The sequence below is a fragment of the Pipistrellus kuhlii genome, unplaced genomic scaffold, assembly GCF_014108245.1.
Source record: "Pipistrellus kuhlii isolate mPipKuh1 unplaced genomic scaffold, mPipKuh1.p scaffold_m20_p_14, whole genome shotgun sequence".
In the NCBI taxonomy this organism is placed as follows: domain Eukaryota; kingdom Metazoa; phylum Chordata; class Mammalia; order Chiroptera; family Vespertilionidae; genus Pipistrellus; species Pipistrellus kuhlii.
In genome coordinates this window covers 21,224,310-21,250,287 of record NW_023425449.1, presented here as the reverse complement: position 1 = coordinate 21,250,287, position 25,978 = coordinate 21,224,310, and the positions used below count along the sequence as shown (strand labels likewise).

Below are 25,978 nucleotides of genomic sequence, written 5' to 3'. Positions count from 1 at the left end.
CACATGGGGATGTTGTGAAAATGAATCTATGCATATCACTTAGAGTGGTTGCTGGCACATGGGAGCATTATATAAATATTTGCTCTCATTTTTATTTTGTAGAGATACATTTCATTTGAGGCATGTGTATAACCATAAACTTCTGTTTACAAGAAAATAACTCTTCAGCAAGAGGTTCAGGCTTGCTCTTGAGCTGGAGTTAGGGAGCCCAACACAAGACCCTAAGCATCCCTGCAAGTCCGGTTGTAGAGGAGTCTTTATCTTAATAAAAGTGATTGACAGAATCTGGGGGGGGGGGGGGGGGAGAGGACTATTACGCCTTTGGGAAGTGGCTGCTGCTTTGAAAAATTAGAAATGAGCAGGAATAATCTTATCACTTATGTTTTGCACATTCCGTTCTGAGATACAACCAACAAGAACTTTATGAACTAAGATGTTTTAGATGCTGCTCACCTAGTTTTTGGGAAGTCCATAGTTTTATTGGAGACATGCTGCATTGTGGGGGGGAAATACTTTTAGAGTGTTTAGCCTTGGGGCTAAGAAACCATTGGCACCAAGAGTAAAGCTTTGGAAAATTAAGTTTTTCTCAAACTATGTTCTTGAGTCAACACAAATGGGAACTGTTCCAAGGTCAGCTGCAGGCAACGTTGTGAAATCAACAAACCATCAGTGTTTCCGCTCTCTCTTTTTAATGTCCTTTCTGCCCTCCACATCCTCCCTTCTCTGACCATTTGAGATGGGCAGGACCTCTTCAGAGACAGGATACAAGTCACTAGGGCTCCCCTGGAGTTAGTATTTGCCTTGTAGCACTTACGCACAAAAGCTTTTTATCTATTTTTGAAAGCTATCTTAGACCTCGGTAAATGTAATGGGGAGGTTGTTACGGGGGAAGAAACAATAACTACCAATAATTGTCTGTGTGATTTCATTTTATGAGAGACATTAGAGTGGTGGTTAAGAGCACAGACAATGGTGACAGGATGTCTGGGCTCAAATCCCTGCTCCGCCACTGGCTCCCTGGGACCTTGTGCGGGCTGCTTAAACCCTCTTTGCCTTAGTTTCCTCATCTACAAAATAAGAATTTTTAGGAAGAGTCAATGAAAGATTACATCTCACTTAGATTAGTGTTCAACGTGCAGTCCAACTAAATAAATGTTAGCTATGACGATGATGTCTTGGTGGCATCCCTATTTTAGCTAACTATATGCACCATCTTAATTAATCCTCCTGATGGCCCTGTGTGATAAGTATTATTGTCCCCTTTTACACACAGTAGAAATCAAGGCTCATAGAGAGGTGAAGAAATGGGCTTAGAGTATGACAGTAAGTGGCAGAGCCAAGATTTAAACCAAGATTCTCTGATTCTTAACCACTGTCCTGTGCTGGGGGCCTCTTGTACTCACACAATGTGAGAATTGCTAGCATGAGAGGACCAACTACTTCGGAAATGATGGATTTGTGTCCCAAATGTGGCCTCGGGCATTTGTTACTTTCCATGCTCTTTGTTTTCTTTTATTATCAAAGAACATGAACTTGCTCTGGTCCTGCTGAGGACTGTGGTCCATGAGGCCACAAATTAAAGAGGTTTAAAGCATGGCTTGCTCAATCAGTGCTAGGGTCCCAGTATGTAAGCCCCTCCCTCGACCTTCTAAATTCCCACTGGTTTAGTGAGAGTTCTAGCACTTACCTCCCGGAGTTGTTATGAATGATTGGCGAGAAAGTGCCTACAGAGTCTTACAGAATGCACATTGTCTGGACACAATTTAGGTTAACCATTATTGCTACCCTCATTACAGTTACACACTGCTTAACAACAGGGATACCTACTCTGAAATCCACTGTTAGGTGGTTTCATCATTATGCAACGATCATAGACTGCACTTACACAGACCTAGCTTACTACACACTGGGGCTGTATGGCATACCACCGTCATACCACCATCGTATATGCAGTCCATTGTTGACCAAAACATCATTACACAGCATATAACTGTATTTGCTTTCCATGACAATATGCAAGTAAAATTTAGCCCTGTTTAAGTAGAATGGAATCCCACTTCTTAGCTTTGGATTTCATAGCTTTAGAACTGTGATTCTGAACATTGTCTTTGATTGTATATGTTTATATCACAAGGCAAGCTTATTTATGCATTTTCAACAAATATTTATTTATATCTATTACTAAACATTTATGGAGTGCCTACTGTGCACAGGGCCCTGGAGATACAGCAGGAAAGGACACGGACATGACCTGTCCCACTGATGCTTTTATTCCAGGGAGGGCTGTGTCGTGATAGGCGGTACCTCTTCTAAACTCTGTTTTCCTTTTCTGCTGATTCTATAATAACATGCTAAGGCAGTTTTTTTGTTGTTGTTTTTTTTAAACAAAACAAAGTCCAACTAACCTACAATCTCCTGTTTCTCCCTCAACTCCCCTAAAGGGGGCCTTCAGATAATATAATCCTGTCCACAGTTTATACACAGCCATCATTTACATAGTTTTGCTTTTAGCTAGTTTGGGGTATTGACTAAAATATCCTTTGTTTGCTGGTAGTGAAAATAAAGGAGGTGCATCCGTGTGTGTGTCTGTGGCTGGAAGGGGCCGCTACCTATGTAATTAGACCCATGATATTACCAAGGAAACCCAATCCCCTTTAAAAAACATAACTCAATGGATTAGACATTCATCTCAAAGTGGATGATAGCTTGTTTTAAAGATCCAAAGATAAATAGGAAGTTATAGGAAAAGCCCCAAATGCCCAGCTTAGTTCCTGATGTTAAATTGCAAATAAACTAAATCTAGGCTCCAGGGAGATAATTTTGGACCATTTGGGGTACCGTAAAGAAGCAATTACTTAGCTTCATCTTGATGCTCTGGAACGAGCAATTCCCTTGTGGAAGAGGAGACCCAGACCCAGCAGGGGAAGTTCACTGTATGAATTGTGCCACTTACTTAACTGCTTTTCATTTACTGTAACATTCAGTATCCACATGCAATGTAAATATATTTTAAAAAAACAAAACAAAACACTAAAGGGACCGCCCTTCTGGAAGAGGGGTAAAAAAAGAACGGAGTCTCTTGCTGCAAAAATGATTTCTCTCATTGTTTCTTGTCATCTCTTTTTGACATTTGTCTTCTCTCTTTGAACAGATGACCCTAAAGCCATTATTGCTAATCTCACGGTAAGTACTGCGTGTGACCAGACCTCTGCTATTGGAGCAGCTTCCGCATGCTCATCTCCTGTGTTCACCTCCCCTGTGGGGCGGGAGGAGCACTTTCCCCGTTGCCCTGCAGCCTGTATATTTGTTCTCAGAGCTTTCAAAACACCTGGCTTGTGGACAGTTGCAGGCTCCCTAATGGTCTTGGCAGTGATACAAACAGACAGTATTTGATCTTTCCTCATTAGTACTGAACAGTATTCATTCAATATTAAACAAATCCTTACTCTCTCTGAACCAGATCTGCCCACCACCCGGTTCCATCACTCCCCCATCCAGGACAGAGACATTAAAAGCACATGAGGATCCAATCACATGGGCTTCAACATGTGTCCACATCCCTTTCTTTCCTCCTCCCACTCTTGATCGAAGCTGCTGGGAAAGACCTTAGAGCTTGAATTGCTCTTACTGGGTCAGGAATGTATCTTAAAAATGCCCTCTGATGATAGCCTTTCATCTCCAAAGTTACTGGATCTTCTTTGAACCTTTTTTTTTCTTCTTCTTCAGTTTCTATTATTTGAAAGGGGTAACAAATTCCATTTATTCACTAACGTTTTCTTTGGCTTAAAACTTCCTTCAGCTTTCTAGAGAGAGACTATCCACACCTTTTTCAAGAAGAAACTTCATCTAAAGTCCAATTTTCATTTACGTTTCAGTGTAAAAAACCAGATCAGCACTTTAAGCCTTACATGAAGCAGCACCTTCCCAAACGTTTGCACTATGCCAACAACAGAAGAATTGAAGACATCCATTTATTGGTGGAGCGCAGATGGCATGTTGCAAGGTAACTTGGGCTGGGCTGGCCCAGTTTCTTATCTGCATATAACCAGTTCTTTGGCAACTAGAGTGCCTATATGGTCCTCAGCCATCCTAAGAGGAAATCTCACCCTTTCTAAAGGGTTTTCTATGCTAAATAAAAAATTCGTGCTGAGATAATAATACATTTCTGTTTTCTGGGCCTCAGCATCTCAGTGAATCTCTCCTTTCCAGTTTTTGAATTTGCATTCTAGCCTCTATTCTTATTATTTGAGTAAGTCAAAAGCATGACTGAGGCACTGCTTTGTCACCCTAAACAGATTTGGTCTCAGTTGACAAGCCTTAGCCCATAGCAATGTTTATAGAGGAGTTCAGAACATGTTATTCTTAAAACCTCTGTTATGTGGACATGTTTTATTTGGGATTACAAATTTTCAGTTGTTTATCTGTTTTTGAACTACCAAAGAGTCCAATATTGAAGAGTCCATTTCCTGCTCTTGAATCTTTTGTAAAACATATCCTCCGGAAGCTCTAACCATTTCCTTAAGAGATAAGCATTTAACATTTACCCATTTTCCACCCAAACCTGATAGCAGTCCCTTCCCACTCACTCTTATTCTGACTTTCTCCTTTTAAAAAAGTGCTGAGAATCAATCCGTAGTAATGACTAAACAGCTTCTAGATGCATTCTAGCAGAGCTCTTTAATGAGTTTCCAAGGGAGAGAAGATAATGAGAAAATGTTTATTCTCTAGGAACTTACATCCATATGGAACACATGGAGAGACATATGACATCATAGCCCATTGTTACTGTCAGGGGGGTACATAGAGTTAAGTATGTAAGATGATGCAGAGAGATGTATGAAGACCAGAAATTATTGAGATAATTGAGGGCAGACATGGGGAGTCTTCATGGAAAAGTTACAAAGATATGACCAAATGGCTTGGCTGAGTATGTCCTCTGCAGGACCATTTATGTATGGGTGGCTTAGAAGAGAGAGCAAATTTGGCACACTTGGTAGATTTATATAAAATAAATGTGGTTGTTGAATGGAAGTTGAACGAAAGATGATGACAGTTAAGCAAATTAGTACTAAAGCCAGACATTTTAATTAGCAGCAAATCTTTTAACTCTTGCATTGTTGTGTTATTATATGTTCATATCTTATTAAACCAAGCTGAAAGCATTTTTCTTAAGGGTTGGGATCCAAATGTTTAATTTCTTTAGTTTCCCCTAAGCATTTTAGTTCAGTGTGATGTACTTAGCAAATATTTGTATTAATAAACATGGGCCCTGGCCCGTGGGAGTCATCCCATGCACTGAGAGGTTGGTTGATGGTTTGATTCCTGGTCAGGGTGAATGTCTGGGTTGCGGGCTCCACCCCAGGTAAGGAGTGTGCAGGAGGCAGCCCATTGATGTTTTGCTCTCACATCATTGTTTCTCTCTTTCTCTCTCTTTTACCCTCCTCTGTCTCTAAAAAGTCAATAAAAATACTTTTTTAAAAATGTAAGTTTTTGGAAAAGTGTTATATGACACTTAAACAAATGGAGTCATCTTGTCACAAATAAAGTCAAATGGTTTTGATATATACAGAGCAATGTTCCATTTTCTGTTTCTGTATTGAGATAATTATATAGGTGAGGCTGGGCTTTTGTTAGATATGTCACTACTACCACACAGTTATACTCTTTAGTTGCATTATATCATAGGTAAAGTTGAATGCAAACATTTTATAGAACACAGATCTTCATTCTTTGATTAAACTTCATATATTTAAAAGTGCCTACCATGTGTTTGGCATTGAGCCTAGTGACAAGTATAGAGAAGTGAGCTGGAAAACATAGCCTTAGACTGGAGAATCTTATGATCTCTGAGCTAAAGCACATAGGTAGACAGAACATTGCCTGTGACAGGTGCTTTGCTTTGTCCACAGTGTACAAAACACAAGGTACAAGGAGGGCACCGTGACTTCAGGTCAGAGATACGCACTTGACCTGGATTGATTGTCAAAGCAAAGGCATGTGGGAGAAATGAACAGCATTGCCTTTTTATCACCACAAGGATGATGCAATTAAAATAGAGATAAATATGCTTGGAACATTTCTTCTTAGAGATTCTTTGAGCACTGAACTTGGCTTTTTATTAGAGTGATTTCATGTGAAATCCTGACTGATTGTGCAATTATTTCGATGTAGGAAACCTTTGGATGTTTATAAGAAACCATCGGGAAAATGTGTTTTCCAGGGAGACCATGGCTTTGATAACAAGGTCAACAGCATGCAGGTATGAGCAAAGAACTGGTATTGGTGATTTTTAGGAGGGATGGGGAATGGAGGTGTGAGTGAAGGTACACGGTATTCATAAGTAAGAGAAAGGTTACTACTAGATATTAGCAAAGTCTAATTGTTCTTCTTTTCTTATCACTGGAAGACTGTTTTTGTAGGTTATGGCCCAACATTTAAGTACAAGACCAAGGTGCCTCCATTTGAAAACATTGAACTTTACAATGTTATGTGTGGTAAGTCACTTATTATTCATCAAAACCAATGAATCAATCTTGAGTTAACATAGGAACTTCCTCAAAGTCAGAGAAAGAATTGAGGTGACTTCTTTTGGGGAACCCCTCATCTCCCTGCAAAAATAATACTGCCCATTGGTCAGAATGTCATTCCCTACTATGGCTTCTTTGTCTTCCTCCACCAGTTGACTAATGAGGGGTTTTCATCATGTTGCTTTTGGCAGCCTTTGGCTGATCCAACATAGCATTACAGTGTGACACCACCGGTCAGAGACCTAGTGAAGCAAGAATTCTGTACAGAGCTTTCTCCCACCTCCATCTATCGTATTGCAGTTCAGTTAAAATTTTGCCAGCTTGCATCCTGGCCAGCTATTTATGTACTCCTAATTATTTTTCTTCCTTGAACCTCTAGTCGCTGAATGAGGACAACTTTTCCTATTTAGTAAGGGAGTGCCAGTCTGGTGGTTAAAGGGGGAGTCTGAAAGTCGGGTCTCCTGGGTTCGTTTCCCAACTTGGCTGCTAGCTCTCCCCTCTCTGCCTCTCAGCTTAGGCAAGTCACTGTGTGCCTGCTTGGCACCTATTCACTTTGCAATGAAGTCAGACTGTTCATTTCAGTGGCACTACAAGGCCTAGGGCCAAAGCCTCCTCTTGTCCCTGTACTTCTGTGGAGTGCATTACAGGGCAGGCCAGAAGTTATTGATTATAAAACTCATTTCAACATTTGGGATACAAACTTTCATAGAGATGCAGAACAGAACAGCATGACACAGATAGTCTTTGGGTTCCTTCACTTTTTCTTTTTTGGGAATGTCTGCCTATGACTACGCAGTGAACATGCTGTTTCAGAAAGCTGTGGCAAGATGTGCCAGGCTCAAATGATTCAGGGAGTAAGAATGGAGTGTCTACTATCTCAATTTAGTTTATCCCATTTTGATTTGTGTTCAGAGTTTTCAGACTCTTGGAAGGTGAATGGTTTTGGCTTCCGCCATAGCTCATCCAAAAATATTTACAAAGCTCCTGGCTTCTTTTCTTTCTTCTCATCAGATCTCCTGGGATTGAGGCCTGCTCCTAACAATGGGACCCATGGAAGTTTGAATCATCTCCTGCGTACTAATACCTTCAGGCCAACCATGCCAGAGGAAGTCACCAGGCCCACCTATCCAGGGATTATGTATCTTCAGTCTGATTTTGACCTGGGCTGTACCTGTGATGATAAGGTAGAGCCAGAGGTAGAAATAATATTAATAGTTATGTTTATCGTGGAAGAGGTTGTTGGGTATAGAGCAGTGTTGTCCACTAGAACTTTCTGTAATATGTAAATGGTCTATTTCTGTGCTGTCCATAATGGTAGCCACTGGCCAAATGTGGCTGTTGAGCACTTGGAATGAAATTTTTTAATTTTGCTTAATTTAATTATTTATGTTGAAAGAGCCATATGTAACTTATGGCTATCATATTGGACCACATTTCTATACTATACCACTATAGATATAAAAAGTGAAGGGCAAAAAGTAGAATTTGTTAAGCTATTTTGTGGGTTCAGAATTCCCAGTGAGTGACTTTTTCTTTTTTTCAACCTGGATCATTGTCTATTAGTCATGTCCCATTAGGAAATAGATGGCCCATGCCAAAGAGGTTTTTTAATAGAGTTTAAAGGGGCTATTTCCATCATGTTTAATGAGAGGACTATTAAAGGCTGAGCAGTATAGAGGGATGTCATTAAGGGATAGTGAAGAATCCTGGTGCCAACAGGGGACCAGTCCTAAGCCTAAACAATTAGAGGCAGAGCAGTTATGAAAACATGGAAAGAGAGTTATATGTAGAAAGGAACTATGGAATTTGGTAGATAGGTGCAGCTTACTATAACCCTGTAGGGAGTAATGTTGGGGAATACATACCCCTTGTTGTCTTTCCTTTAACCCCCTGCTTATGCCTCCTATTGGTAAAGCCCAACAAGATGCCAGAGAGCAAGCTTGTTCTTCTGATCTATTCTGAGAGGTCAGTTTCTCAAGGCACAGAGAAGAGAAGGGAATGGTACAACCTGGATGGTGATGGTGGGGGGTAGGGGAGTGCAAATAGAGACTACCCAGCAGATCGTGTTTGGACAGTTTTGAATACCAAACTAGTAATGTTAAGCAATAATTTGTTGAGTTTCGTATTGATCAAAGATCTTTATATTGGCCAATCAGTGCTTCTGACAGTAAGAAATTATGGTGTTGCCACACTGAGTTGACGTGATTCCAACACAAAGCAAAGAAATGGGTTATTTTTGCATGTGTGATTTTATTATGGGTAAACCTGTGATCTATTATACCTTGAAGAAATGTAAACTAGTTCTTCTAGTGCCCCATCCCATCCTCTGCCATTTGTTATCTCCCAAAATTCCTACAGGCTTAGGAGCCATAGTTTGGGATTTCACCACTGGAGGAATTCAGTTTGTCCTTTATCCCCTACCCTCTTTTTTGTTGTCCTTAATTTTTGCTCCTGACAAGAATCAATGAGGATAATTATTCTCAGACCACAGCTGAAGAAGTTGCATTGCCAAACAGGAAGTGGTTTTGAAAGTGGAATCCAAATATAATCTTAGAGGAATCTATTAGTTGAATCTTGATTTCCAAATTAACTTTCTTGTAGAGGACAACAAATATTTTGTTGTTATCTTAAGCCATATTAGAGGAATAATGAATTGTCTTTATTTTGTCTATGAGTTTTCCCACAAGACACCTTCCTTTTTTAAAAATACAACAACAGCCCAAGCTGGTTTGGTTCAGTGGATAGAACATTGGCCTGCAGACTGGAGGGTTCTGGGTTCAATTCTGGTCAAGGGCACATGCCCAGGTTGTGGGCTTGATCCCAAGTAGAGGGCGTGCAGGAGGCAAATGATCAATGATCATCTTTTATAATTGATGTTTCTATCTATCTTTCCCTTTCTCTGCCTCTATAAAATCAATAAAAATATATATTTAAAAAACAACACAACAGATATATTGAAAAGGTACAGAGATTAATAAAATGACTACCTCAATACATATATCATGAGAAAGAAAACATTACAGATTCAGTGGAAGCTCCTTTTGTACCTGCCCTCCCCCTAATTCCACTTTCTTCCTATTCCAAAGGTAACTAGTATTCTGAACATAGTGTATAATTGTCATGCAGGTCTCTATACTTTTACTTTATACAAATGCATCTCTTAATTGATTATTAATTAATCTTCAGCATAGTTCCCCAAAATAACCTATAGTATAGTTTTGCATATTATAATTTTTATATAAGTGCTGTTAAACTATGTGTTTTGAAATTTGTTCATCATCATATTTTTTGAGGTTTATACATGTTAATACATAAAATTTTAGCTAATTCAGTTTTACTTTTATTTATTAATAGAGGCCCGGTGCACAGATTTTTGCACTGGTAGGGTCCCTCGGCCTGGCCTGTGCCTTCTCACAATCTGGGACCTCTCAAAGGGCATCAGACTGTCAGTTTTGGCCCAATCCCCGCAGGCCAGGCCAAGGGACCCCACCAGTGCACGAATCTGTGCTCTGGGCCTTTAGTATGCATATAAGATCTTTGGTTAATCTTTTCCCACCCTTCCTTCTTCCCTCTGAGATTCATCAGTCTGTTCCATGTTTCCATGTCTGTGCATTGAGCGTCTGCCCCCTGGTGGTCAGTACACATCATAGCTAACGGTCAAACAGTTAACAGTTGCTTAGGCATATATATATAAAATTTTACATATTTTTATTGGTTTTTAAAGAGAGAAGAAGGGGGAGAGAGAAAGAGAGAGAGAGAGAGAGAGAGAGAGAGAGAGAGAGAGAGAGAGAGAGAGAGAGAAACATTGATGTGAGAGTGAAACATCAATTGGCTGCCTCCTGCAGGCTTCCCACGGGGGATTGAATCCACAACCTAGGTATGTGATCTAATTGGGAATGAACTGGCAACCTTTCCGTGCATGGGACAATGCCCAACCAACTAAGCCACACCAGCCAGGGCTCACTTCTACTTTTAATAGTTTATATTTAACTAGAAACATATGTCATAGTGATTTTATTCATTTTTCTATTTGAGAACATTTTGTAATCTCCAGTTGTTAGCTCCTCCAAAAATGCTACAAAAGTCATTATTGCAAATGTCCTCTTGTACACATATGTTAGGTATATCTCTCAGATGTATAGTGAAGGAGAGAGTTGCTGAGCCATTTCTTTTCAGAATTGCTGAGGCATTATCTTTTCAGCTTTGAAAAAAGCAATTCTATAAATTAGTTGAGGAATCACTTTAATGTACTGAGGGATTAATATGAAATATTGAGGCAAAATATTGAATTAATTTATCTACCTGGGCCCAAATAATCATCATTATCAGCATGGAAGGTTGGTACCATGATTATTCAGTGTAAGAAAAGGAAAACCAACATCATGGAGAGATTACAGAAGATGCCCATGACCATAGAACTTCTAGGAAGTGAATGTCGATTTGAGATAAAATTGTAATTCCTCTATAGAGTTTATCATATTGATAGCATTTAGGATCTTGATTTGAATTTAGCAAGCTACTAAGTAGACACAAAGGTGCAGAAAAGAAGGAATATTTCTGACTTGCTTTCTTTTCTCTTTCCTTTTTTTGAATTTCACACATGAAGAACAAATTGGATGAGCTCAACAAACGCCTTCATATAAAAGGGTCCACAGAAGGTAAGGGATTGATGGGAAAAGCAATCAGATATGTTTTGTTTTCTAGTTTTCAAAAATTTAAGAGGCTTCTTTACTTCATAGTGTAAGCACAATATTTTTTAAATTCAAATTTGGATTGCAAAATGATTTCAGTATCCATCTGGCAAAGGGTATTGGTTTATTCTATGTACACAGATGCCAGCTGTGTAATAGAAAAATTCAATTTTCTTCAATAATTTTTCAGCCCTTTAAAAAACAAACATACGATTGTGTCGCTGATGGGTCATAAGTTAAGGTGCTGATGGGAACTTTGATGAAGGGACTGAAAGTCACAATTACAAATAGTAGCCACTAGTACCTATATTGTAGCTCACTTACCTGGTACATGGAGAGTCAAGTGTGCCTGTTGTGGTGGGGAGAGATAGACAGAAGGAACCAAATCAGAACTCCCTTTTCACACCAGGATCACCTTGAGCACTAACTTATTCTCTTATTTTATGTCTAATGTTAATACACATGTGTTAGTCAACTTTTGCAAGATTGTGATAAAAAAAATAACTTGAGTTATTTATACCAAGAAAGCTGTATTTCATGCTCACATTTCAGCATGTTGACTAATAGGCCTAAGTGTGGGTCTGTCTCATTATTCTGGAGTCCAGGCAGAAGGAGTAGCCCCTAGCTGAGATGTGCCCTTTTTATGACTGAAGGAAGGAGGAATGACAGAACCATGAAACAGGTCTCAGGCTTCTGCCATTAAGAGGCATTTGTTAACTTTGCAGTTCACTGGCAAAAGCAGGGCACATGAAAACAGTAGAGTGAATAAGTATATTCTGTTGATGGAGATAATGGTCCTGGAAGTCACATGGCAGTGGGCAGAAGTAATAATTAAGGACAATAACGCATCTACCCCACAAGCCCTTTTATCTGGTTTTGAAATCCCAGAAAATTAGAAGAAATCAGAAGGGGAGGAAAATGCCTCCATGCAGTTTATTGCAATAGATAGGTTAATATCTTGTAACACCGAGGGGAGGACTAAAAGTTTATTAAAAAGTAAGTAGAACTCAAGCTCAGCAGCCCCCAGTCATGCAGTAAAGATGCAGAGTCACTGTCTCCTGAGAGCAGTACTTGAGTTATTAGCTGACATGTGGTTCTGTTTATCACATGTGCTGTTTCCAATCTGATGAAGTCAAGGTTAAGGAAACGAGTAGAAGATTTTATTTACTTATTTTCCCTCTTTATAAAGATCTTCATCTTGTTTCTTCTTCCCTTTCTGCTTTATCCTTTTCCACCCCCATCCCCCTTCTTTGATCATAAAACACAGACTCTTTGACATATAATTGGAAGAAGACAGCTTTGAAGATAGAGCTTGGTTGGTGCAAGGTACTACAGATCCTTCACACATCCTAGAAGCGATTTGAAATGTTTGACATCTAACCTCTAGTGCACTTCAGTGTCATTATAATTAGAAATACAGTCAAACATCGTGTCTCAAACGTCTCCCATCTCGAACAGTTCTGTTCTTTACCAAGTTATTCACAGAAAATATGTCTGGGTTATTTAGCCAAACTTCAGTTTCGATCTGACAACCCTTTCATGCTGATACCTCAGCACAACAAAAATTGTCTCTTAGGCTACAAAGGAGTGAATGCTTTTGTTGCTGGTAAAGTCAATGATTAGCACAATTTTAAAACATAAAGAGGCCATCGAGAGTGCTAATGTTGCTAAGGGTGTGAGAGAAATAATGATCACAGGCAATGGACAAGAAACTGTTGTTTATTTGAATAAACAAAAAGCTGTTAGCCAGTGACAGCCATTTCAGAGGCTACAAGAACAAGTACAGATGCTGCCTGCTGATCCGAAAGACACCCTGGAACAAGTGCTAAAAGTGATTCTTTTAAGGCTAGTAGGTGGTGGCTCGATCAATTTAAGAAAGGAATTGTTTATTTATAGATTAAACAGTACATTTAACATGTACTGCATATAAGAAAAGTTAAAATGGAATTATTTGGGGATCTGGAGAAGATTAAGTTGACATTATTTCTAATGAGAAAATATAATTCAGTTTAACAGCCTTCGGGAATGAATTAAGTTCGAAACCCAAAGTTCTACTGTATTTGGAACTTTGCCAGGTGTGGAAGCTCATGATTTGAATCTTTCAATATACCATCACCAAGACAGAGAAATAATGCTGAGATGTTTCTCTCCCAAAGTCACTAATGAAACAGGGAATTGTGATAACTTTATTTATTATTTTTAAAAAAATATATTTTATTGATTTTCTACAGAGAGGAAGAGAGAGAGATAGAGAGCTAGAAATGTTGATGAGAGAGAAACACTGACCAGCTGCCTCCTGCACACCCCCTACCGGGTATGTGCCCACAACCAACACACATGCCCCCTACCGGAATAGAACCTGGACCCTCCAGTCCACAGACCGATGCTCTACCGCTGAGCGAAACCGGTTTTGGCGAATTGTGATAACTTTAAATTGAATCCCATGTTTTGCTGATTCAAGTTCTGGCTATTCTTGGCACTAAAACATTTCCATCTAGGGGGGAAAAAATCTGCATTTAGTTTGTTGGTGGCAGTGTGCTCATGTTAAGAGCAGCCCCACAACTCATGCTCAGTAGCCTCAGACTTCTGAGCATGAAAACCAGAGGTGTGTCTCAAGGTGAGTCACTACCTTTCAGAGCTGGCGGAACTATAGTTAGACCTCACCCATCCATCCCTCTGCTAAAGGCCCTATACTGTCCAGTGAAAATCCTTCTTACTCTAAAGACTATGTCAGGAGAGAATCTGGGTATTGCTATGTAGTTGAATTATTTTATGCAAATCATTACTCTCCAGCTCTTTCTCAGTAAAGTGGAGATGAATTCATCTGGGGGTTATGTTTGGCAGGCCATATTAGAAATCTGCTTCTTTAGAGTCATAAAGTATTTTTAAAAATAAAACAAGCATTCAACAAGTATTTACCAAGTAGATATTTACCCATCAAGTATTTACTAAGAAGATAGTATATGGTTGATATTATTGGAGTTAGAAAGATAATAAAAAAAATAAAAAAAATTGATATTCTTGTTCTTATTTTATTGTGAGATTTAGCCAGTTAATGAATTACAATATAGTGTATTAAGTGTTGAGGTAAGCAAGAAGAAGACATGAATAGAGGCATTGAATCTAATTCCAGAGGAGGTTGACATGGTAGCAAATGATAGTATGAACTTGCAAGGCAAGGAGGAGAAAGGGAGGCAGGAAAAAGAAAGATTGTGGGTAGAGATTTTGTGGTAAAATGTAAGAGTACATTATTGAGGACAATTTAAAAATCACAAAAAGGAGGGATTTTCATGTGGCTCTTAAATTAGCCAGCTAATGTCTGAGACTATGAATCAAGAAGCTGAGGAGGGAAGAGAAACATAAGCTCAAGTCTAGGTGGCCAAATTTTAGAAGACAAGAAAAATGAGCATTGGGGAAGTCCACACCACTTAAAAAGATTTGACTCATATTGTTTTTCCAAGTGTGGTATCTGAGGGAGAACCTTGGCATGTATCCCAAATGCCAGAGACTATTGTAAACAGGGAACTGGGGTGTGGTATGAAGACTCTGTATGAAATTTCATAGAGTAGGGACCTAACCTAGAAAGATATAGACTATCAAGAAATCACAACAAATATATTTCCAAAGCAGAAGCTCTCGGATGCGTCTCTAGGTAGCTGGTCTCAAGATAAAGAGTTTATGTGTTCACAGACTGAAATTCCATCACACGATAGGAACTTTGCTAAACAGAAATGCAATGGGTGGCTTACCAGAATAGCAGTCAGGTTGTGATGTCATACAGAGTAAGCAGTCAGGCTGTGACCAAGAATCTGTGGTTATTTGAAACTCTGATAAACTGGGAAAGGAAAATCTAAATTTTGATTCTGGATTTTAAAGTTTGTGTTTCTTGTTTGGATTTTAGAAAATGGTTGAAACCACCACATTGTTTTTTTTCTTCATGACATATTTGCCCAGTTAACAACTGAGAAAAAGTAGTCCATATGATATATTTGTGCTTCAGCTGCATGCCAAAAATTACAGTTGTGCATAGTTTGGAAGCTCTGAAGCACACATTTCTGAAAAAAAAAAAAATTGAGTCTTGCCGAAACCGGTTTGGCTCAATGGATAAGAGCGTCGGCTTGGGGACTGAAGGGACCCAGGTTTGATTCTGGTCAAGGGCATGTACCTTGGTTGCGGGCACATCCCCAGTAGGGGGTGTGCAAGAGGCAGCTGATCGATGACTCTCACTCATCGATGTTTCTAGCTCTCTATCTCTCTCCTTTCCTCTCTGCACAAAATCAATAAAAAATATTTTTAAAAAATTGAGTCTTTCCATGCAGAGCAGAAGAGATGGAGTAACTTAACTGGGGAAATCTTTCAGGAGAAAGTGAATCTTAAAATGCCACTTCCCTTTCTGCCCCCAATGTGACATTTTTTGTCATCCACTTTTGAGTATGGAAATAAGCACTATTAACAATTATGCCAAGGCAACGGCATAAACTGGGATGTGGGGTCAACCTGGCTTAGTTTCCTATATTCTGAGGACTGTACTGATGCCACCTCACCCCATCCACGGCATTCATCACGCTCTGTGTTCCTATTACGCTCTGTAGATATCTCTCACATAGTGTGCCATGTTGTTCTCTCCCCTTAAACTGTGAGCTTTTTGAGGGTAAGAGCTCTATCTTAATTATCTTTGCCTTGTATCTATCTATTCTATAGCCCGCGGGCTGACACAAAAAAATGTACTCATTGATGAGAGGGAATATATTAATGAAAAATGTGGAGGTAGATAACAGGATTGGTGGAGAAATTATTCCCAGTAGAGAGAAAGGCATCGCATGTATAAAAAGCATAGTGTTCTTAATGATTATGAGCTGAGTGTTGCAAATAAGTCAGCCTTCATGGAATGGAGTGTCCTGTTGAAAAATGGCAACAAGTGATTAGTGGGGTGGGGGGAGGGCAGAGTTGGTAGAGTCTATTAGATTGTCCAAAACTATTATTTGGTGGCTGTTCCATGGAGAGACATGGCTGCTGCCACCCCTTAATGGAATAGACTGGATGGATGCTAGGTTTGCATTTGAATTGGAAGAATGTGTTTGGTAAGCATTAAAATTTGAATGATAAAAAGATAATAGCTTCTCAAAGAATTTTGATACTTCTGCTTCCAGCTGAAACCAGGAAATTCAGAGGCAACAAAAGTGAAAACAAGGAAAACCTTAATGGAAATTTTGAACCTAGAAAAGGTTTGGTTTGAGTTTTGAAGGAAAGTCTGACTTTGTTTACTACCCCCAAGTACTACTGTTACGATTTGCTGGCTTTTTTTTTTTTATTGTTCATTATATTTCATTTATATAAGACGATCATATGTCCTAATTCTTCCGGATGGGCCCCCAAATTTAGCTGCTTAACCAAAGCTTCTACATTTACTGAAGTGCTGAAACCAGACTAGGCAGAGCGGGCTTGTGCTGTAACAGTGTGGCCGCTTTGCCTCAAATCAGCAGTTTTACTTGGGGAGGGTCTTGCAAAGTATTCTAGGAAAAGTTTCCTCTATTAGTTGCATAGATGGGCAATACTCTAATTAAAGCAACATGTATAAATAATTTAATAAGTGGCTGCCAGAACTGATTTTCTCTAATAAAAATAAGCATACATATATTTTTTTTATGATCGCTTAGGGAATTGTGAATTGCCTAAAACTCAATATCTCAATCTTTAAATATTTTGGTCTGTAAGACCCCGATTTCCAAGAATCTATGGAAGTGCTGACTTCAGCCCATCCAAACTGGGCAGAGCAAGCTCCAGGCAGCTATTGCTGGTGTGGAATGAAAGCTTACCCACGAAACTGCTATCTCTTTCTGGGAGAGTGAGATTTCAGACCTTATTCTTTCCTGAGAGAAGAGCTTTCTTTCCCTTGGAGATCTGAATCTATATTCTGGGGTCTTCACCGAGTTCTTTAGTCACTGATGACCTCCTTTCTTCTGTATTCAAAGGATGCTTCTAAATGCCCACTTATTTTATCTATACATGTTTCTTTAAGTTCTTACCTAAAGATTTTTCCTCCATGTGATGAAGCTGCTTACTTTAAATGCTCATTACTACTCACTGTTTATGCTGAAATAATGCATATTTGAGTTGCTGTTTGCAACTAATGATCAAAGGGTGCCTTCCTCTTAATTAAATCATTGGTTAATTTGATGAGCCTTTTTCAGGGGTCAAATGAATTAATTCCACCAAAATCAATCCTATTGACTGCTCATTCTGCTGAATCATTTCAAAATTTGCTAACCATTTTTCCTTCCTATACAGATAAAAATCCTTTACAAATGAAAAAAAAGCATGAAAGTAAATATGGCATAATAGTTTTGATAACTGTAAGCCTTGACCCACACTTAGGTAATCAGATAAACCACCAAGTGTTAGGAAAGTACTTGATTCAATTAAGGAGAAGGAGCTCTACGTTATTAATAAGTAAGCAAGCAAATTTTGGACAACTGGACTCTTCCAATGTTTCTTTAACATTTGATGTAAAGTGTAATTTGTGTTTAACACAGTTTATTTTTTTCCCCCTAGAGAGACACCTCCTCTATGGACGCCCTGCAGTGCTTTATCGGACTAGATATGATATCTTATATCATACAGATTTTGAAAGCGGTTATAGTGAGATATTCCAAATGCCACTTTGGACATCATACACTGTTTCCAAACAGGTCATTGAGGAAATTTGGTTTTATACATTTCTTCATGTGATTACATTCCTTGCATTCATATTATAATTGCTTGCTTAACAGAATTTTGCCTTAGGAAAGATTTTAATATTTTTCTGATTTAAAAAAAGCACATCATATGTTGAATCTATTGCAAGATATTCTAAACTGGACTTTATGCAGTGTTCTAATAATGTCTTGGTAATATGTTAAATATTAAAAGGGACATACTAATTATTTTTGTTACTTTTACTCTGCTTGTTATTGCCCAATAGTTACAGAAATCACAAAGATTTGTTTGTTTTCATAGACTTTATTTTTTAGTGTAGTTTTAGGTTTAAAGCAAAATAGAGTGAAAAAGACAGAATGTTCTCATATATCTCCACCCTTACATACAAACAGCCTCCCCACTATAAACATCCTATTTAAAAAAATATATTTTTAATGATTTCAGAGAGGAAGGGAAAGAGAAAGAGATAGAAACATCAATGATGAGATCACCCTACTGGTGATCAAGCTTGGAACCTTGGCATATGCCTTGATTGCCATCAAACTGTGACCTTCTGGTTCATAGGTCAATGCTCAACCACTGAGCCTGCTGGTCAGGCCCTATTTGTTTTGTAATATAAGTTTTATATTAGAGTTTCAGTTGTAATGAAGGCAAGTTGATATCAGGAATTAGACACTTTTATTTGACAGTTGAGGATATGTTTTTAATTTCTAAATACAACTGAGCACTTCCACTACCCCAAACCCAGTTTCTTGTTAATTTATACTGTGTGCATGTGTGTTGCTCTGGCATTCAATACAGTCTTTCTTTTCATAGAGACCAAGTTTATATTATTTCTCAGAGTTATTATTTTTTAACTATTTTCTGTGGCATCCCATTTATTATTTCAACAGTGGGACTCTGCTATATATATTGTTTTACTTAAGATTTTATGAAGAAAGTTCTGCTGCTAAATAGATAAGTAGTTTGAAAATTACTGGCTTACTGTATTTGAACTAAGGTTTTTATTTTTATTTTTAAGGAGTCAGGATATCAGAATATGAGCTACAATAAAAGCTAGAGGGGTTTGGATGCTGCATAAGAATAAACTGGTTTCAGCATTGCACTGTCCGTTGGATGTTGTCTTTGTGATGGCATTACTGACCACCTCTGACTCACCATGCAGGCGGAGGTCTCTGGCATCCCTGAGCATCTGACCAATTGTGTCCGGCCTGATGTTCGTATTTCTCCGAATTTCAGTCAGAGCTGTTTGGCCTACAAAAATGATAAACAGATGTCTTATGGATTCCTCTTCCCTCCTTGTAAGTTACAAAGTATCAGGATCTGACCGTCCTAGAGGGGTGTAATTTTGTGGAGTCTGGAGTGTGCCACTTGTATTTAAGACTTCATTGGTTTCAGCTTTTCTTCAGGAGAGCTGCTCAAGAGACTGAAGGGATGACCTTGTATGGGATCTTTTTAAAACTGGCCAGAAAAGAGAGCAGCTTTCACAAATCCTATTCTCTAGGGGAATTCTAAATAAACTCCAAGGGAATATTCTGTGTGCCTCCTCATATCATTAAATGGGAATCTATTGAGTAAAAGTGAAATAGTAAATCATTAAGATATTATCTTATAGAATAATCCTCTAGAATAAAAAGGTAATATGTAAATCGACTAAACAGCTGAATGACTGGTTGCTATGACATCCACTGACCACCAGGGGGATAGATGCTCAATGTAGGAGCTGCCCCCTGATGGTCAGAGTGCACCCGTAGTGGGAGCGCCACTGAGCCAGAAGCTGGGCTGACAGCAGGTGAGCTCAGTGGTGGTGACTGGAGCCTCTCCTGCCTCCGTGGCAGGGCTAAGGATGTCAGTCGGACATCCCCCTGGGAGCTCCCAGGCTACTAAAGGGCACAGGCTGGGCTGAGGGAACCACCACCCTCCCCCAATGCACAATGTCATGCAACGGGCCTCTAGTTATTTAAATAATACTATAGATGCGATCTCTTAAAAATACACGAAGCCCTTTAATTATCTTTTATTAGCTTGATGACATTTTTTAAAAGTCCAAATTATACTAGTGAAATAAGGACTTTTTCCCACAATATTTAAGAGATCCAAGACTAGGTAGGAAGAAGAAACATTATAAAAATTCTTGAGATAGAGCTATTGACAGGAGGAAAGAGATTGAGTGGGGGGAGGGGGAGTAGGAAGTTCTATATAAAATAAGGATTGAGTAGGAATAAAAGAGTAGATTCATCTACTTCAGGCTGTTTGGATTATTTTAGAGGATTGATTATTTAAATTGATATAGGTTTTGGTAAGTAATGGACACTGTTTTTCTAATTTTTAGATCTGAGCTCTTCACCAGATGCTAAATATGATACATTCCTTGTAACCAATATGGTTCCAATGTATCCTGCTTTCAAACGTAAGTCCAATATTTACCTAATAAACTATTATTTATGAAAAAATATTTTTAAATTTACCACTTAACTTTTCTACCTCTGTATTACCTTTGTGTTTAGCTTTGCAACACTTGTAAATTCTCTACCATTAATCCAAAATATGAATCTGTAACAGCGGTAATTATATTCTTTATCCATTGTTTAAAACGAAGAAATTGAGTCACAAGAAGTGACCCAGATCACCTGGTGTGGCTCAGTGGTTGAGCATCAACCTATGAAGCAGAAGGTCACAGTTCGATTCTCAGTCAGGGCACATGCCTGGGTTTCGGGCTCGATCCCCAGGAAGGGGCATACAGGAGGCAGCAGATTGATGATTCTCTCTCATCATTAATGTTTCTATTTCTTTCTTCCTTTCTGAAATCAATGAAAAAATACATATTTTTTAAAAAGTGACCCAGATCATGAGTGGTAGAAGCTGAACTAAACCAAGTTCATGTTTTCATTTGACCTGGTATTCTTTCTGCTTCACTGCTGATTATATGGCTGGTTAAAAGGGGGGATTCTCTGTATTTTGAAAGCTATTTGACATTCAACAGCATCTAATATGTATTTATTGAATGTTCCAGTAAAAGCTACTAGTACCTCTTGCCAAAACCAGTTTTGCTCCGTGGTTAGAGCATCGGCCTGTGAACTGAAAGGTCCTGGGTTCGATTCCGGTCAAGGGCATGTACCTTGGTTGTGGGCACATCCCCAGTAGGGGGTGTGCAAGAGGCAGCTGATTGATGATTCTCTCTCATCAATCTTTCTAACTCTATCCTTCTCTCTTCCTCTCTGTAAAAAATCAATAAAATATATATATATTTTTTTTTAAAAAAAGCTACTAGTACCTCTCTCCTTCAGGATGATGGTGACAATGTATTTTGAATGTTGACGTTGAAACACAGTAAGAGCTCAGTTGTCTTCTGAATCATCAGAGTATTGAATTCAGATGTTGTTTGGAGTTCTGCACATTATCTTAGTTTCTGTGAACACATTATTTCTTTGCATATAGCATAAATATTTGTGGATGATAGTGATATGACTGATATAAGCACATTAAGCCCTGGGTCAGAAACTGGGTTCTAGTCCCAGAAGGATGACCTCTAATTATAGATCATATAGATGTCAATTAACATCTCATTTGTAAAACTAAGAGATTTAATTGCATGGCCTCTATGGTTTATATATAGATTTATGGCTTAATTGGCCCAAACAATTTATTTTCTATTTCTGATAACAAAGAATTCATTCATTTTCTCATTTATCTATCCATTTGCTTATCCATGCATGTATTCAAACATAGAGAAAGCAGTGTAGAGTAGCTTTTACTTCCATTCAGTTCATTTACAGTGAACAGACCTATATACTTACAGGAAAGGTAGGAAAAGGAGGTGTCTCTCCCTACTTGGTACGTGAGCATTGGGCTGTGTTAAAGGACCCTCAGGGCTGAAATGAAGTCTCAATATAAGATCCATAGGGACAAATGATTGTAGAGTATCATTGACAGTGGTAGGACTTCCCAACTTGACTTTGGTGAAATGGCCAACATGGTTTAGAGGGAAAAATATTTATTTGATGCCCTAGGTTACTAAATAAAGGTTTATTTAAATGTGAAATCCACTGCTTATAAATGAAAAATTAAAGTATGCTCTTAAAAGGTTTCCAGGTTTGTTCTTCAACCCAACTGAGAAATGTTTCAGCAACCCATTTTGATACATGTCAAAATATTATATAAAATGCAGCTTCTTTAATTTCCAAAAATCAGAGTTCACTGGATTTCTTTATTCTTACTGATGCCTTTTGACCAAGCAGTAATAAAGGAAACACTTGGTACCACCCTGAGGCTGGCATGACAGAAGGCCTTTCATAGAGGGCTCACTGTTCTTCACTGGGGAATGGTTTTCTCATATGCCACAATTCTGCGGGTTTGGCCTTTTGACTGTTCTCATTGTTATTTCTTTCCCTATTTGCCTCGCCAGTTTTTATGCTTAAGTTAACATTTGAATGTCTCTCCTACTATCCTCCTTCTTTATTGCAAATAATTATCTGTAGTGGTTTGGCTCTGGGGACCTGCTCTTACCCACTCAGAGCATTAGGAAATATCATATGCAGTTGAAGTACTATGGGCAAAATGGCCAAGTACTTTTGAATGGTATTGGTAAGAAGTGATAACAGCCTGCACCTTACCACTTCCATGTGGAATAGAGGTTAATAAGTTGAATCCAACTTTTCAGAACCAATGCATTGTTTGCCTTTCCTGTTTTCTTTTATTTCCTTCTTTTGCCTTCTTCTTTCCTGCCCCTAGTAATGCAAAATGGAGCTAGAGTGGACAATTAAGTTCTCTCTAGCAGGTTATTGAAACCAAGAAATGAGTAATGGAGAAGAAACCTGACTTAATGGATCAGGGAATGACATTTCCAGGCAAAAAGAAGATCAAAGGCAAAAGTTTAGTTGGAAACAAGTTGGCAAGGTTGGGGACAGGAAGAAAATCATGTACCTCAGGGGAAAAGGGTAGGAAGCAAAGCCATGGAGGTAGGTGGGGTCTACAGTAGAAAGTTGGGATTTCATTCTAATTATATACAGTGAGAAATCACCTGGATTGTTAGAAATGCATGTTGGGGTAGTGTGATGCAGCCTTATTTATGGTTAAAAAGAATCTGTCTATATAGAGCACATGTGTCAAACACAAGGCCCGCGGGCCAAATCCTTGATAGCATGTGAGTTGGTTAACAGCACTGTTAAGGAAAAGATTGTTCCACTCATTTTAAATTCACATTTCTGGTTAACATTGTCAGTTTATGACTGTTCAGTAAACCATTCGGCCCGCGATTTAGGCTGGATTTTAGATTTTGGCCCCTTCTCTGATTGAGTTCAACACCCCTAATATAGAGAGTGGGCTATAGGAAAGTGAGAGTTTCTTACAGAGAGCCCAGGAAGTAGTCTTTTGTAGTAGTTTCTGGAAGAGAGGATGGTAACTTAGACCAGGGTGGGTAGGGTGAAAATGGTGAGAAGTGGTTAGATTGGATGACTGGGATGTATTTTAGAGATGGCACAGTTGGGTCTTGTTCACATGTATATGAACTAAGGAGAGAAGCCAGTGATGACTGAGGATTTTGACCTGACCATCTGGGTGTGAATGTCATTAACTATGATGGAGAAGACAAGAATTGGGACAAGATTGGATAGGAAAATCAAGAATTCTGTTTGTATATATTTTTGTTCAACGTGATTATTAGATTTTCAAGTGGACCATGAGATGGGCAGTTGGATAGTATGTCTGAAGCTCTGTTTAGGGCTGGAGACATAAACAGGGGAACTAGCATACCTATGAGATTATGAAAAAATAGATTATAGAGTAAAGTCTTTTTTTACATTTCTCACAAGTATTATACTTCTTCTTTTGTACATACTATTCCCCCTGCCCGGAATGTCCTGTCACCACCTCTTTGCTTAGTTAACATCACTTGTCCTTCAGATCTCAACTCAGTAACCACTTCATCTGCAAATTCTTCCCTAAGTTATTGGGCTAGGGTAAACTTCCCTACCAGTGTCTCCATATCTTTCTATTTGCTGGTCCATAAATGACACACACACACACAGCTAATGCTTTAGGATGGATTCTTCTCAGCTCTATCATCTCTTGGTTTGTGACATTTGGCTTATAGAATATACTCTAGAGAAAACTTAGCCAAAGCAAGGAGCTTTATTCATGAAGTACTGATTTTGTCTTTGCACGCACAGGAGTCTGGAATTATTTCCAAAAGGTATTGGTGAAGAAATATGCTTCAGAAAGGAATGGAGTTAACGTGATAAGTGGGCCCATTTTTGACTATGACTATGATGGCTTACATGACACACAGGACAAAATCAAACAGTAAGCTTTTCATTTATACTTGGTGTGTGTGCTTTTGTAATTCTCAAGACTATTCTTCAAAGAATCACATATTGGAGAAGAGCTAATACCCCTTAAATTTTTTTGCTCTTTGAATATCTTTGTGATTTATTTAGTTCTTGTGGACCTTTAACTAAGCATGGCATTGGTGGTTGGAATGAAATTGGATTTTGTGGTAAATAAATGCACCTTTCCATTCCAGGAAAGAAAATGTATCAGAAGATTTAAAATTTTTTTGTTGCCTACTCTTCAACAACTCTTCTGTGGGAAAATGATAACTTTCATATGTCTTCATTATTTGGGGGACTTTTAAAATTTCTTAGATTTTCTGAGTTAGTATGTCTCAGTAGGAAATTGCATATAGACTTTCATTGAATCTAGTTTCTACCTTTTGTGGTGTTACTGGGGATATAATAAGATATGCAGAATACTCTGCTCACAATGAACATAATCCGGTGGTGAAGGCAAGAAGATACAAATAGAACAATTCATATGTCATCATTTAATTTTATACATACATGCAATAATCAGAGCAGCACAAAAATTAAGGTTTAATTGTGATTTACAGATAATTAGAGAAAATGCTATTTTTACATAGACAATTAATAAATTAGAGGTTATCTTACTCCCTTTCCAGTCATTCATTATATTTCATCATAACTGTATAATTACTATATTGCTGATTATTGTTACAGTTTTTAGCCAAAGTTACGTTATCAGCTCAATGATAATTTTCAATATTTTGAAAATTATTAAAATTAAGATAATAGAACACCAGGTAAGGAATTGTGATTTGTATACTTCATTCTAATGGAAAAGATTTTTAATACCTCTAGGTTTATCACTAGCACTCAGTCCCAGTCCCTAGTATTTCCTTTAGTAAGTTCTCTGTAACTAGTTCAGGATCTTATTGTGGCTTGAAAGGACTATTTTACACCTAGCTTCAGTGTGTATTCTCTCTGGCCCATTTTACACAACTATAAAAGTTATTTCCCTAAAACACGGATTTCACAATGATTGTTCCTAGCACAGAAACCTTCAGTCATGTGTTACTGCCTAAACAATAATGCCATAATGTAACCAAATGCAGTTTTGGCTGTCGGCCACAAAAAAAATCTAAAATCATGAAACTGGTCCTGGTAAAAAGTAAAGTGGTTTATTTAAGTGCCAGCAATCTTAGAAAATGGAGGATTATCATCCCAAAGCCCATTTTAACATCTTGGTGCAGACTGGGGTTTTTATCAGGAGCGAGAAGGAAAGCAGAACAAAGAAATTAGGGGGAGGGAAGGTTGAAAGTTCTTCACATGTAATTCAGAAGAATCCATTTCAATGATTATATTAAAACTGATCAAGCTTTTTATGATTGAGAGAAAAGTCTCCTAGAGCCAGAACATCTGGTTGCTGGAGCCAGCCTCCTTCCCTGAAGCTGGTTCCTGTAATATGCTGTTATCAATTCATTGCAGACATGACTAATCAGGCATTTTTTTTTTTTTGAAGGCATACACTCTATTCCCTGATTTGGAGAGAAGCATCAGTATATTTCACTTAATCAAGAAGGTTATTTTGTTAGCATAAGATTTCATATATTCTTTTTAACACAAACTGCACAACTTGGTACTCAGAATCCTTCATAATTTGAAATATGTTGAACCTCCCAGCCTCACTTTTCTACTATATTGTTCTATTCATCATGTCCAGTATCAAGTCTTGAATCAAGCTGTTTTATTTTCCTGGGATATCTTTTTT

General features: G+C 38.3%; 1 protein-coding gene across 7 annotated transcripts in view; it reads left to right on the top strand.

Moving 5' to 3' along the window:
* The window catches only part of ENPP2 (ectonucleotide pyrophosphatase/phosphodiesterase 2), a 101,471-nt gene that overhangs the window by 69,883 nt on the left and 5,610 nt on the right, over positions 1-25,978 (top strand). For 3 of the 7 annotated variants that reach the window (XM_045581394.1, XM_036436853.2, XM_036436848.2), the window contains 11 exons: positions 3,152-3,183; positions 3,876-4,003; positions 6,172-6,259; positions 6,407-6,494; positions 7,539-7,723; positions 11,134-11,185; positions 16,369-16,443; positions 17,771-17,907; positions 19,080-19,215; positions 20,247-20,324; positions 24,082-24,214. In XM_045581394.1, the coding sequence (XP_045437350.1) occupies positions 3,152-3,183; positions 3,876-4,003; positions 6,172-6,259; positions 6,407-6,494; positions 7,539-7,723; positions 11,134-11,185; positions 16,369-16,443; positions 17,771-17,907; positions 19,080-19,215; positions 20,247-20,324; positions 24,082-24,214 (1,132 nt within the window). The remainder of the gene's footprint in view (positions 1-3,151; positions 3,184-3,875; positions 4,004-6,171; positions 6,260-6,406; positions 6,495-7,538; positions 7,724-11,133; positions 11,186-16,368; positions 16,444-17,770; positions 17,908-19,079; positions 19,216-20,246; positions 20,325-24,081; positions 24,215-25,978) is intronic. The other 4 variants (XM_036436851.2, XM_036436854.2, XM_036436850.2 and 1 more) reach the window with 3 other exon arrangements.